This window comes from Chinchilla lanigera, unplaced genomic scaffold, assembly GCF_000276665.1.
Source record: "Chinchilla lanigera isolate Chin_1 unplaced genomic scaffold, ChiLan1.0 scaffold00013, whole genome shotgun sequence".
Lineage (NCBI taxonomy): Eukaryota > Metazoa > Chordata > Mammalia > Rodentia > Chinchillidae > Chinchilla > Chinchilla lanigera.
The window spans coordinates 1,017,399-1,031,903 of NW_004955414.1; the positions used below are offsets into that span (position 1 = coordinate 1,017,399).

At 47.9% G+C, this 14,505-nt stretch overlaps 1 protein-coding gene across 1 annotated transcript in view; it reads left to right on the forward strand.

The window, feature by feature from the left end:
- Positions 1–12,427, forward strand: part of Smco4 (single-pass membrane protein with coiled-coil domains 4) — a gene marked incomplete at its 5' end in the record, with an annotated part of 53,721 nt that extends 41,294 nt beyond the window's left edge. Inside the window, 1 exon segment of the mRNA XM_013512087.1 lies at positions 11,669–12,427. Within this exon segment, the coding sequence (XP_013367541.1) occupies positions 11,750–11,929 (180 nt within the window). The 3' untranslated portion in view covers positions 11,930–12,427.
- Positions 12,428–14,505: the final 2,078 nt, after the last annotated feature.

Below are 14,505 nucleotides of genomic sequence, written 5' to 3' on the forward strand. Positions count from 1 at the left end.
CATCACTCCCTGTAATAATGACTATACTGAGAGCTAATAGTTAATATTGTACATAATGCGTTGTTCTTTTTAGGTAAGAAATCTAAGGCATTAAAGTAAGTGACCTGCCCATAGCTTCAGGGCTGCCGAGTAGCAGGAGTGGAAGTCTGGCCTGCTGGGCACTGTGCCTGTGAGTCCTCACTGCACAGTCTTAGGAAGGGGTGCTCGCTCCCTGCCTCAGCCTGTGTGTTCCTCCTGCCTCTTGTGACACAGCTGCCCCCACAGGGGCCAGTGACCTACCTGTGCCAAGTCAGTGGGTCTGTTCTTTCTTCCCTCAAGTCCCCTTCACTTGGTATCCCAGACACCACATCCTCCCATTTTCCCTGACACTCCTTTTTAGTCTCCTTCTGGTGCCTCTGAGCTCCCCAAACATTGTGTGGCCTCCAGGCTTCATGGTGTCAACCCACACATGGCCTGTTCATTGTTAGTTGTCTCCATACATTCCCTGTGGATGAAGCTAACTTCATTATTTGAAGCAACACTTTACCTGTGTTGTTCACACCTGTATGCCCACATTGCCTGATGTGTATAGTACACCCTCAAAAACTTTTGAGTAAGTATTTTACCCTGTTTTACAATGGAGTAATTGAAGGTCTGAGAGGCTAAGTTACTTGGCCAGGGTTGCCGACTCCAGCATTGCCAGGGTGGGACTGAAACTGACATGCACTCAATTGCTCCACGTGCTGCCTTTTCTTGTTAAGGACAGTGATAGTAACACGTAGAGTTACTTTGAGGGTGGAATGAATAACGCATTTATTGAGAACCCTGGCTTTTCATGTCCCCCAAAGGTTCACACGTTTTCTTTCTCTTCTGCCATTGGCGTGAGGGATGTCAGTGAGTGTCTGTGTCCATGTCTTTGGCTGGCTGCTTCAGCCTGTGCAGAGCTCCGATCCCCACCGCACCAGCACATACTCCGGCCCGCAGGTCTGGCTGAGCTTCCCAGACGTCTGTGGCCTGTCAGCAGCAGGGGCCAGTGGAGCTGGCACCTGTGCGGCTGTCACTGTTCCTGCGGAAGTTCTTGGGGAAGGCACTTACGTTATCAGCAGGTGCTTAGCTGGTGTCAGGAGTCCCGTCTTGCACCATTCTCTGGCAGCCTGCCTGCCCCCTGCCCGAGTCTGCGCAGCAGCCTGGAGTGACATGATTGCCAGCCCATAATGGCTAAATACCAGGGACATAAAATGAAGCAGGCGCGCTTGATGAACCACAGAGCTGCTGCTCTCAAGAGTGAATTCGTGTCTCCCTGAACCCAGGGCGGCTTCTCTGGGTACCTGGCATAAAGCATGGAGCGGTTTGGCCCACTAATGTTTCCTGTTACGGTAATGACACAGCTGCAGGAGGAGTTGCTGGAGATCTCCCCACATAGGCCCTTCTCTTGTGATGTTTACTCGTTTGTATTCTTGATTTTGAGGTGGGAGAAAAGGCACCATTTTCTCAGACACCTTAAAAGATCTTTTCCGAAGAATAGAGCACTTTGGCACTTTAGAAAGGGAAACAGTATTGAGGATAGGCTGGCAGCTGCCCCGGGCCTGGTCGCTGTACTTGAACTGACCATGTGGTGGGATGTGACTGACACAGTCTGCCATTGGCGTGAGGGATGTCATCTTTTGACCTGGGGTGACTGCCCTGGCCAAGTAACTTAGCCTCTCAGACCTTCAATTACTGCATTGTAAAACAAGGGTAAAATACTTACTCAAATCACAGGATGTGATTGACACAGTCTGCAGTGACTTGACTTAGGCTCCAGGTCAAGCTGTCCTTAGCGGGCACACCTCCAACAGCCCACGGCTCCCTTGCGCCCCTCGGTGCTCTTGGCCTTTGCAGTAGAGTGGTGAGCTGAGAGCGATACGTTTCTCCTGGGGAGCTTTGGAGCAGCTTGGCTTGCACTGAGAACTCTAGCGAGGTACAGCACATCTTTTAACCCGGGGTGACTGCCCAGCCCAGGGTGTGCATGCAGCAGTACCTTCCAGGATGAGTGAGCCTGCTTTACATTAAGAAACAGGCTTTATGTGCTGCCAGATGAGACAAGCTGTGGTCTGTCTTACACCTTTCCTATGTCCTCAGCCTCTGGAGCTGATGGGTAAGAATGGCATGGACTTTCTGTCAGTACCCCTTGACCCATAGCCTTTTTAGGGGAGGGTCCGGGCCACTGGGAAGCAGTGGTGTGGAATGGGATGAGCATGGCTTCTGAGCCAGTTTAGTTGATATCTTGACAAGTAGTGAGATTTAGAAAGCAGTACCTGCTACTATTAGTTGTAGAGTAGTTAAGCAGCACCATAAAATAATACAAGATAGGTGCGGTTTGGAGTCAGGTGTGTGTTCACTTGTTCATTCAGTAGGTAGTATGTGGTTTTGGATTTTACTAGAGTTGGGATTTTACTGGTTTCCTAGTAGATTTTGGTTTGGGGCAAGTCATACTTTTATGAGTCTGTTTCATATAAAAAATAAAACACCAATCTTGTATGACTGGTGAGAATGAAATAAATGGTACCTAGCTTATTATGAGATTTCCTATTCTAATTTGGGTTAGTTGCTTGAGATAAACGGCTTGTATTAAATTAGTCCAGTTTTGATACTCAATCCAGCTGGTGTGTGTTGTATATCTGTCATGTGAAAAGCATCTTGCCAATCCCGGGAGAGTGTTGTTATCAGCAAGACACTTGCAGTCCCCGAGAAGAATTGGCGGTGGGGTCCTGGGCCCACCCAGTTAGGCAGTGGCTGTAGAACAGGCACTGGGAACTGAGTCTGGCGATAGCAAGCAGGAGGGAGTCACTGCTTCTGCCTGGAGAGGCTTGTGAAGGCCATGTGGGGAGATCGGCCCAGGATGAGAGAGTGTGGTAGCCGGATGCAGTATGTGGGGAGGGCTGCTCCAGCAGCGGTGCTGCATCACCAGAGGCTCAGTGCTGAGTGCAGGGAGCACAGGTGTTTTGGTAGCACTGGGTCACGCGGGTAATGAGGCTGGAAAGAGCCCCTGGGGCTAGGCTGTGATGGCTTTGAGCTCTCAGCAGTGTGAGCTGAGCTTGTGATACGGAAAACGTCTGGGAGGGCAGAGTATGGCGCTTCTGTTGCGTGGGGTAAGCACAGCACAGCCAGGTAGAGAGTGAGGTGTGACACTCCTGGAGTCTAACATTTTTTCCTAGTGGCCAAATTAAAATGATAAAAAGGTAAAATTCATTTTCACATACATGTCTCATCTAATCCTATGTATACAAAATTTTATCATTTAAATATGTAATCAGTATAAAAACTTTATAATAAGATACTTTACATTCTTTTTTGGTGCTGAACCTTCAAAGTCTGGTGTGTATTTTATACAACAGCCTGGCTCACTTTGACCATAGCTGCATTTCAGAGGTGCAACAGCCTCAAACCTGGGAGTTAATCAGATCTGCAATGATTGAAGCCTGCCTTCCGTAGCTATACCTAGCCTTCTCCCAGCAAACCTTTGAACAAACGTGCCAAATAGCTGATGAGTAACTCAAGGAAAAGAGAAAAAACTGGGGATTCCATGGCTTAGGGGTTATGTAATATCGAAAGGAAACACAGAGAAAGAAAAAGAAGAAAGGTAGTTAGAATTCCTGGTATTCTGGTATGTACCACAGTTCTTGGTATCTGTCCCCACTGGACAAACTTTCCTCAGGATAGCAAGTTTCTGTGTGCTGTTTATTGAAGATCTAGGGTGGCCTGTGAACGCACTGGCTAGTTCAAATAGTAAATTGTTTTGAATTTTTCAGTAGTGCTATATAGAGTTGTTTTTGTTTTTAACCCATTTAACAGAGAAGGAAAGTCAGGACATGAAAGATTTAGTACTTTGTCCAAGACTATAAAACTAGATGTGGCAGAACTGAGCCTCAAACCTGTTTTCAACCCGTGTTCTCACCTCTCCTCTTGGCTATTTCCCTAACAGGATCCAACTCTGTACATCATGATCTTCAAATTGGGAAGAAATCCAGTACATACAAGAATTGCATGTATACCAATATGGGTGCAGGGGGTCTTAGGGTCTCACTGTGTAGTTCAGGCAGGCAATACGCATATTCAAGAAGACTGTAATCAGAAAGAAATCATAAACTGTGTTTTGTGCTGAACAACGTATGTCTCCCTAACATCTCCCGCCCCACCTCTCCAGTCTTCTATTCACGCCCACGGGGTCTGCTTAGAATGTTCCAGTGTTCACCAGTTGCCGTGGGCAGGACACAGAGGGTGACAGTTCTTTAGAACTGGGTGGGACTCAGGCGTTTGTGAAGTTTCCATTTCCTTGACTAGGGGAACCCTAGGCAGTGGGCTCAGCAGTTCACGGTTACAAAGCTAGAACTCAGCTGGTGGCTTCAGCCTCTGTCCTGCCCAGGCCGCTTGCTGGGAAGCCAGAGTGAGCTGTGTGAGCTTCACTTTTCATGTCCTGCCTGCATGGGGCTGGTGAGCAGTGAAATGGCCCTGACGTGGGTAAAGGGCGGGAAGCTGTAGGGTGCACCCAGGAGGATGCTGTCTGTTCAGACCTCAGACAGAGGCCTGACTGTTGGCTCTGCTGAGTCCTTTTGTCTGTGACAGAGTCAGGGCTTTGGGTACCTTGTAGTAAAGCTGGAGGCTTTTCATCGGGTCTCTGTTCATTGTCAGGTACTGAGACTCAACTGCAGCCAGCTCAAGTGAGGAGAGACGTTTGTTGTGCACAGAAACATGTCATAGCCACCTACAACGGGAGCCTTTATGGAGCTGGGCCTGTTAGGGACTGGACGATGAGAATGAAGTTCACTCCTCATCTCTCCCACAGTCTTCTGCACATGGCTCTGAATGGCTTCCCTGGTGCCTACATCTGCATGATTGCCCAACTTTAGTGCCGGAGACTCTGTTTGGTTTTGTTTTTCTTAGGGTCTCACTGTGTAGTTCAGGCAGGCCTTGAACTCACTGTGTTGCCCAGGCTGGCCTCAAACTCTTGGCAATCCTCCTACCTCAGCCTCCTGAGTGCTGGGATTACAGGTGTGCACCTCCACACGTAGCTCTGAATGTCTTGATACAGATACCACTTGGCTCAGCTTCTTTTTGAAGCAAGCTGTGTCTTTTCAAGGGTCCTGGCATGAGCCCACCTTGCCTGGTCCAGTCATGGGGAGAGGTGGTTCTTGGGCTCCTCAGAGGGCAAGAGGTGGCTGCAGATGGAACGTCAGCCATGAGCACAGCGTTTCTCACTGAGTTGGCTTTCCCCTGTAAGGTGATTACTCCACCCCTGCCCCTTACTCAGGCTGCTCAGCCCCCGAACAAGGCCAAGGCTTCTCCCGCTGCATTGTTTAGAAGAAGCCTGGCTTCCTCTTCATTTTTCTCTTTGCTAATTCAGCCCAGTGTACCTCTCCACGCCCTTGCATTTAAATCGCATCTTTCCTCTCTCTGAGGCAAGCCCCTCCGTTTGTACTCTCATCCTCCTACAGACACCCTTGCCCTTAACATTTCGGTTTTCTCCATTCTGCTAGACCCTCAAAGACTCTCTGGTTTCTCTCATTATCTAAGGAAAATCAGAAAACCTTTGGCCACGCGTGCTGTTCCAGCAGGTCATCGAGCCATGTGTTTGCCCTGTGCTATTGAGAAGGCCGGCATTGCCAGCCATTTATTATAAGTTGCCAGGATATTAAGGTGTTCATGCCAGAGCACGAATCAGTGTGCACTGGGTATGTTTGGCTGATGCTTTTTCCATGGCAAAACTTGAACGGTGATGGAGGCAAAGTGCTCACTACACTCTGGTAGGAAGTCCTCTCACACCTCAGGCCGGTGACACTGCAGCCACGTGCGTTCTTCCCCATCTGAACCCGCCTCCCCGTCCCTGCTCCTCTGCTTTGCCAAGTCCAATAGGAACTACTTTATCTTCACTGCAGCCACCTTCTCTGCAGTGACGCTGACTCGCTTGGTCCCCTGATGCCATTCTCTTGCTTTTCTTCTCTGCTTGCCTCCTCTCCAAGTCTCTCCGGCCTGCTCTGCCCCACTGGATAGTTGGCTGTTGGAGCTACGGGCAGGGCTGGCCCCTTTCTGTGTTTTAACTTGATGTAGTGATCTCACTAGTCCCACACTGGTGATTCCAAAGTGTGGCTCTTCAGCCCAGACCCAGCTCCTGACTCCTTGGGTGGCTCTTTGCTGCTGAGTTCCCACGGCAGTGTCCAGTAGGTGTCCTCACGTATGGGCTGGCGGGAACAGTTCTCCCACCTGCCCCATGTCCCCTGCCTCGCATCTCGTACGGTGGGTGGGATTACTGCCTGTCCAGTGGCTTGGGTTCCACGCCTTAGACTCGTCCTTCCCACCCCCTTTTCTCACTGGCCATGGTGGGTGCGTCACCGAGGCCTGTCTGTTGCAGCATGTAACTCCCTCCTCCTCTTCATCGCCCCTGACCCGCTCCATGCCCAGGCTGTGGCCATGCCCCTGGACTGCTCCAGAGCCTCCCTTTTGTTCCTCAGGACCCACTCCCCACCGATGAGCCGGAAGGAGCTTTAAAACCTGCAACTTGAAGTTCCAGTGGTGCAGTCTGTTAGCACACGGTACCTACATAAAACCTGCATCTCACTGTGTGCAAGCCCATAAGTGCCTTACGCTATCCTGAAATAAAGTCTCATTCCTCACTGTGGCCTGTGAGGCCCTGGAGGACCTGGGTCTGCCACCCCAGGTGCTTCTGTCCCTCTCCTCGTTCCTCTCTCATGCAGTAAAGTAGTTCCTTCCTGGTTCAGGTACTTGTGCCCGGCCTGGTGCTCTTTCCAGTCCCCTCCTGGACAGTCTCTGTCCATACAGAACCTGCCTCTTCAGTTGTCATCTCAGAGATACTTGCCCTTGCTGTCTGCCACCCTACAGGTGAACAAGAACAGGGAGGATGCCCACCATGGCCTGATGTAGGACCCCAGATTTGAACTGTGTTGGTCCCTTAAATTCTGACCAGACTTGCAACATGCCCAGCAACTCGCAGCTTTTTTCCAGGCCTCTGGGAACTTCTGAATGCATCTTATAAATGTCAAGAGCTGGCCGTTGTGGACGCCAGTGCTTTTGAATGTCAACATTCAGTGCATATGCATGGGAGGATGCAGACAACAGTTAAAGGAGCAGATGGAAGTCAGGCCTAGCACCGTTAGCCAGAGCAGCTGGGTGCTTGTTAACGCAGGGCCATGTTGCTGCCTGGCACCTGTACTGCACTGTGCGAGGCAGCTGCAGGGTCTGACAGCCATTAGCTCCACATGGAAAAGGCCAAGAGTCAGAGTGCTATTAATGGCTTCTTGTTTTTAAACTAACTTTGAGACAGGGTCCGGAAGAAGATGGACTGTTGTCATCTTCTCATGGGATGTTGTCCCTTACTCATTTTGAAGCCATTTCTTTGTTTATAGACCAGGTGACCTTTGGCAAAACATTTTTCCTTTTTTGTCCTTTGGGTTCTTCTTGTCTGCATGGGGGATGCTAAAGCCTGTCCATCAATCTTACAGGACAGTTGGGGTCAGTTCTGGTGGTACCTTCTTTGTCTACAGCCTCAAGTACGTGGTCCTGTGAGGGTACACTCCTCTGTTATGACCTCCCAGGCGGCAGTTGAGGTTTGGAGAAGGTCAGTAAGCTTTACCCAACTCAGGTGCATGGCGGAAGTGCCCCAGCCAGCGAGTGCTGCACCCACTGCCACTGGCAGAGTTTCATGTGCAGGTGCACTTTCTTTTCAAATCCTCACAATTGTTAAGATGGAAGTTGTTCTTATTGTTCAGATGATGACGTTGAGACCTAATGAAGTTAATCACTTGCCCAAAGCCATTAAACTGGTAAGTGGTATATTCTGACCTAAACACAGGTCTGTCTGAAAGTTCTTTGAAAGATCTGAAGGTAAAGTCAGGGCTTCCTACACCTGTCTGACCTTAAGAAAGTAATAGTGATGTTGTAGTCAGCTTTCTGTCACTGTAATAAGCACTTTAGATAATCAACTTACAAAGACAAGTTTATTTTAGCTGACAGTTTTAGAGACCCACTGCTTTTGGGCCTCTGGTGCAAGCTCCTCTGGTGCAGCATATTTTGGTGGCAGTGCATGGCATAGCAAAATCATTCATTCATCTCAAAATCAAAATCATTCATCTCCCTGAAATGGGAGGGAGAAAGGAAATAGGAGGAACTAAGATCTCATCTGCTGTTCAAAGGCAAACCCTCAGTGACCTCAAAACCTTCCACTAGGCTCTGCCTTTTGAAGTTTCCGGTGCCCTGGACTGGGAAACAAGCCTTTAGCACATGGACATTTGGGGGACTTTTCAATTCAAACTATTAGCACTCTGCCCCTGGTCCCAAGTCACAATGCAAAAATACATTCTGTCCATCTCCAACATTCCCCTAAGCCCTAAACTGTTACAGCATTGCTCATAAGTCCTCTCCAGAGTCTTCTGAGACTCAAGGCACACTCTTAGCTGTGAGCCTCTATATAAAAGGAAAAAGCAAATTACTCCCAACATGCACTGGTATCGAGCAAATATTTCCATTCAAAAAGGGAGGAATAGAAAAATTGCAAGGAGGGATTGGACAAAAGCAAGACTGAAACCTAGGAAGACAAACATTAAATTCTAAATCCCCAGGTACATGTGGAGGAGCATGCTGTGGTGCTTAGGGACTCCAGAGGGCATGGGAGGCCTTGTCTTGGCCTCTCTCGGGCTGATGTTGTATGCTCCTTGCTTCTTCCCTCATCTGACACTGCATATTGCTGCATTATCATTCTCTGGTGTTGCCAGTGCAGCTTTGGTTTCACTTCCACAGCCTCACACATTGCCCTGCATGTGGGACTGCTTGCAGCGCCTCTGATCCTGCCGTATGCTGCCTGAATGCCCAGTTTTGTTTGAAGTCTCTGGATCTCTCGGTGCCCCGTAACTCTTGCATTCTGCATGCCTGCAAAACCAGCATCACCTGGATGATGCCAAGTTTTCCTGCCAGCATGATCTATACCTGGGACTGCCTAACTGTGACTGTACCAGCCTCTGAGTGCCTCGATAGCTGAACACTCAGTGATTCCCAAGGTGGTCCTGGACAAGCAGAGTGCCCAGGGGTCTTTCTCAGAAAACTGCCCTGGAAAGCCTTCGCAAGAAATTTCTGTTTCTGTACCTTTGAGCCCTTACTGTGCTAATGGAAAGTGTTGGGGTCCTCCCCTCCCCTCCCCTCCCCTCCCCTCCCGTCCCGTCCGCTCCTCTCCCCTCTGCTCCTCTCTGCTCCTCTCCATACTCGGTTTGAACCTAGGGCATTCACACTGAGCTTGGTCACAATGTTGTCCTTGCTGGACTTGAGCTTGTGATCCTCCCAAAGTGTTGAGATTACAGGAGTGTGTCACCATGCCAAGCTATTTGGCCTCTTTCTAAGAGTCTAATCTCCAGCAGCTGTACTCTCCTTGGCTGCGCCTTTGTGTACTCCTTTTCTGGCCAAACTTAATTTCTCAAATCTTTCTGCTCTGCTCCTCTATTCTCTTGGTTCTCCCTGTAAGTTTGGCCAAAAGCAGCCAATAATACCCATGCCAGTATCTGGATTCTTTGCTGTCTTGAAATTTCCTATACCAGTTTAACTAGTCTATCATCTTTTTTTTTATTTTAAAGATTAATAAAAATGAATGAAACAACAATGAAGACAAAATCAAAACAGCACAAAAACAACAAAAATGATACATGACCTCAAAACAAAATGAGAGGAATTAACAATGGTTGCTATCATCTTTAAGGTCAACTTTCCTCAAAGTCCAAGGCATAGGTGGACAAAATGTTGTTTGATTATTTGCCACAGTGGAACAGGGGTGGCCTTTAGTTCAGTTTCCAATATAATCCTCATTTCCAGCTGAATTTTCATCAGCATAGCCTTCAGTGTTCACATTCCTAATGAGCACTCTGGTCTTCTACACCCTCACTGAATTTCCCATCTAAGTTCCGATTACAGCATTCACTGTGCATTTCTTCTGTTTCTCCAGACCCTTCCAAATTCTTCCTGCCAACCAGTTCCAAAGACTCTCCATGTTTTCTCAGTACAGAAACACCATCACAGGTCTTGACAGCAAGTTTCTGTGTCAACTTTCTGTCACTTAGCAAGTTCCTTCAGCAATCAGTTTGTAAAGAGAAGAGAGTTAGTTTGGCTCACAGTGTGGGGAGGTTTAGTCCATGAGGTGGTAGACTCCCTGCATTTAGGCCTCTGGTGGCGGTGAGGAGGATGGCATATCATGGCAGGAGTGTATGGCACTTGTCATTCTCGTGGTGGAGAAGCAGAAGGGAGGAAAAGGAAGGGGCTGGGGTCCCCAAAGCCCCTTTAAGAGCGTGTTCCTCTGTGACCTAAAGAATCCCCATTAAGTACTTCCCAATAGACCAGGTCCAAACTATAGCAAGTGGGTATTTTTTTTAAAATCCACTATTCTAATTTTTTGATAGAAATTGTAGTCCCACATTTGTCCAGTGGGGCTACTCGGAACTTTAGTATTTTCTTTTGGCTGGTGTTATATCATCTTAGCACAATAATATTAGTTATCTCATACTGTAAGAAATTCTGCCAGACCGTGGGTAATACAAAATAAAATGTTTTCGGCTTTTTTGTGGAACCAGAGGATTGATAAGAGATTAGGATCCCTGTAATAAAACAGGTATCAAAAAGGCTTGCTGCCTTAGAATCTACTTTCCATTACCTGGTACAGTCACTGCAATGTGTGTCATCATCCTTATCACGACCATGACTGACCGCTCATTCTATGGGACAAAAGCAGGTATACATAACAAGTTATCTTGTTCGAGGAACATTGATGTATATAACACTGCTGTTTTGCTTCCAAGGATTCCTAATCCTGTACTCGTCTGCCAGGAGGTTATAATGACATTTGTCTTTGTTATATCCTTACCTGGTGTCCATCCCTGCTTGTCATTGTGTTTAGAGAACACTCTGCCTGCTAAAAGTCCTAAGTTAGATGCACATGGGAGCGAGCGATACAAAAAAGCTAGGCTCTGGAGAGCATCCTGGAGATGAGACAGCAGCTGCAGCTCTGAAGGGGCAGCAGCGATGACGCAGCACCTCCTGCGTCAGTGCTCCCATCCAGTGATGACGATGTGATCTGTTGCATCCATGTACCTGTGGCCTCATGGCATCCCCTGTTCTGCCCATTTCTGAGTCTGGTTATCTGTCTTTTCTAAGGGAATCTGTGAGATGACAAAGACTATGAATAAACTCCCCAGTGTAAATCAGCCAGTCTTATTTTTGTTCTTAAAACTAATCAGCAAACTTTTATAAGACATGTTGCTCCATAGTTGTTAAGGGTTTTTATTCATTCCATAGGCCCCTGGGCACTGCCATGAGCCGCAGAACTCACCACAAGAGAATCACAAGTTGGGCAGGTGGTGAAACCTTGCACTCGGCCAGGCTCCACTCTGCCTGTAGCACGTCGTACACCCTCCAGTGTGAGTACGGACAGGATAGCCCTTTCTCCAGCCCGTGATCCAGCATCTGGAGCCATGTCCAGCACTAGTAGGTGCGCAGGAGGCTTTGAGCCCTCTCTCAAGGAGTCACGGAATCAATGAAGAGAATAAGTTGTTGCCTTCAGGCTCAGAGTTCAGTGTCACCTCTCGCAGATATTTTTCCTTCTACTTTGCATTTGTTTTTCATTCATCCTGTTCATTCTTGATCATAACTCTTCTCCCTACAGGAGCTCCCTGCCTTGACTAGCGGAGTGTGGCCTTTGCTCCAAGCCCCCTCTGCCTACATCCTCTGAGCTTCACCAGGAACAATGCGGCAGCTCAAGGGGAAGCCCAAGAAGGAGACATCGAAGGATAAGAAGGAGCGGAAGCAGGCTATGCAGGAGGCTCGGCAGCAGATCACCACAGTGGTGCTGCCCACCCTGGCTGTGGTGGTGCTCCTGATCGTTGTGTTCGTGTATGTGGCTACACGCCCCGCCATCACCAAGTGAGCACTGCAGCATGGACTCCTTGGGCAGGGGCAGGGAAGCGAAGGAAAAATGGCTTTCATATGCAGAGATGTTCTTGATGCTGAGCTCTGAGCAGGAGCACTGTTGTCCTCTCTGGTCTTTGACTTGATTAAAGTTTCTCCACTTTTCTTGGGAGGGAATAGGGAACGTTTTATCAGTGAACGTGCCATACACTTTATGGTCCACTTCATGTGCCTTTCAGACTTCAAAGCAGTGTGTGTGTGTGTGTGTGTGTGTGTGTGTGTGAGTGTGTCCATCCTAAAATCGATACATAGTTCTGCCTGGTGAGAGGAGGCCTCTCGGGGTCATGAAGCAGCTGGAAATAGTACTCACCTCATCCCCATTGTCTGCAACATGTTTTCTTATATGTGTTCACAATTTCCAAAGGGACTATATTTCTTTTCTGCTTAATGTGATTTGAAATATGTTGATTCAAAGTGAAATATTTATTTTTTGAATAAAGGAGCTACTAGCCTTAAACTGGGTGTTTATCATGTTTTGCCGAAAGGTGCTAGCTGGCTCTGGGGCCCCTTTTCTGGGCATTGCGTCTTTTTCTCCACTTCCCTTTCCCTAGAAGCTTTCGCTGCTTCTCTTCCCTGATGTACTTCCAGGAGAATGATGCTTTTGACTGGATCATTTTAAGATTATGGAAGGAATCTTGAGAGGGGCAGAAGGTGAGTGTTAGTTGATTTGTTTTAGAAAAGTGAGAGTTCTGATTGGAATATGATGAAGCACTTTTGCCCCAATAGCCCTTCCTGCTTAAATACTGCATTTGCGAACAGCAGTGCAAAGTGGTCCTGGCATAAAGGTCAGGCTTGCACCCTGAAAGGATGCAAATTGTTGGCATTCCAGCTGAGTTTTCAATGCAGATTTACTGTGCTGGACAGGCTGCTTCGTTTTATTCTCGCAGCATGCCTCGTAGGTCCTGGTTCCTGATGGAGCAGCCTTTTTGGAAGTCAGATTTGTGATAACTGTTCTGAGGGTTTCTTTGCTCTGTCATTGCTGATGACAGAGAGATTTGTGGGGAGAGAAGTCCTTTTCTAACTTGGTGGATGCATGCCTTGCTCACTGATGGCAGCGGCCATTGCTAGGGACTTGGACTGTCCGAGTGAGTCTTGCCGGAAAAGGAAAGGAAAGACACCAGTTAAGCCCTAGACAGGCCTGAGGTTCCACAGAGCTCTGGGGAGACTTGGTGGCTCCGTGTGCTCTCTCAAGTGCCAGTTGCTGTAAAGAGATTTACTAAAGTGTTTTATTAAATTTAGGGGCTGCTGGCCTAAAATTCCTCTTAGGTTTCTATTTTCCTCCCCTTCACTTGGTTCAGATTCTTGCTGCTTTTTGTTCTGGGAAAAAAACGGAAAGCCTCTGCCTCAAGGACCTGTGCACTTAGAGGTGGGAAGGGAGCCTCTGTGGTCATCTGCACTCTTAACAGTGGCCCCCAGGCTGCGGCCTGACCCTCCTCACAGAGTGCATGCTGGGAGGACAGAGAGGACAGCCTGTCCATGGTAGGAAGAGTACGTCAGCTTGGTTTTTAGTTTCTGATTTGCATTTAGCCTACCACTCAGAACTGTGACTTCCTAACTCCACCAAGCCTCAGTCTCCCTGCCTGGGAATAACTGGTAACAGCACTTTTAGGGAGGTGGCCCATCTAATAAACAATGAGTTTTCAGAGCAAACCCGGCTTCTTGTGCACATCTCCTTTCTGGAACGTCCGTGTGTGTCCACGCCCTCATGCCTTGCCCCATAGGGTTGCTGCGAGGACTGAACAGGAGTAGTGTCTGGGGCGTAGTCACTCCATAGATGGTATCAGTGCCTCCGAGCTGCATTAACTCACTAATTTCTCTCACAGCCATATGAGGTGGGGATGATTAGTACTTCATTTTGTGAACAAGGCAGCTCATGCAGGCCAGCAAATTTGTCCATGTAATTCAGTTAGTAAGTGAAGGAGCCCAGGTTTGTTTCTTCTTAAGCTTTTGATATGGGAAATTTCAGACATACATAAAAGTATGCAGTAGCTACTGTGCTCAGTGACCAGCTTCAGCGAACACCAGTATACGACCATCTCTGTTCATCCATGCAGCTGTTCCCCATACCCAGACATCCCATGTACACAAATACAGTAGATTATTTTGAGGCAAAAGAGAAGATAAGATTTAAACCCAGAAAGTTAACTCCAGAGGACATGCTCTTCATCTTTAAAGTCTGCTGTTTTCATTGGGTGATAATTTCTTTCATTCTCCTGATCTCAAGAAACCTTTACTGCACAGGTGTATTCAAACAGTCCCTTGTCTGATAGTCACAGTAAACAGCCTTATAATCCATCTTTAGATGAATTTAGCTTTCTCTACTGTGTATCCAGCACAGGACAAGATCCCTGATCTGTTGTTTGGTGGGAGAGGAGCCTTGCTTCAGTAGCCATCTAGGAGAGATACTTGTTTTATGGGCTCCTTTAAACATTCTTGGGTTCTTGGCTTGGGGATTTTGAGTATGATGTGAGAAGAGCATTGGTTTAAGAAGCAAAGACACTTGTGAATCCTAACTGGGCCACTTTCTTACACTTC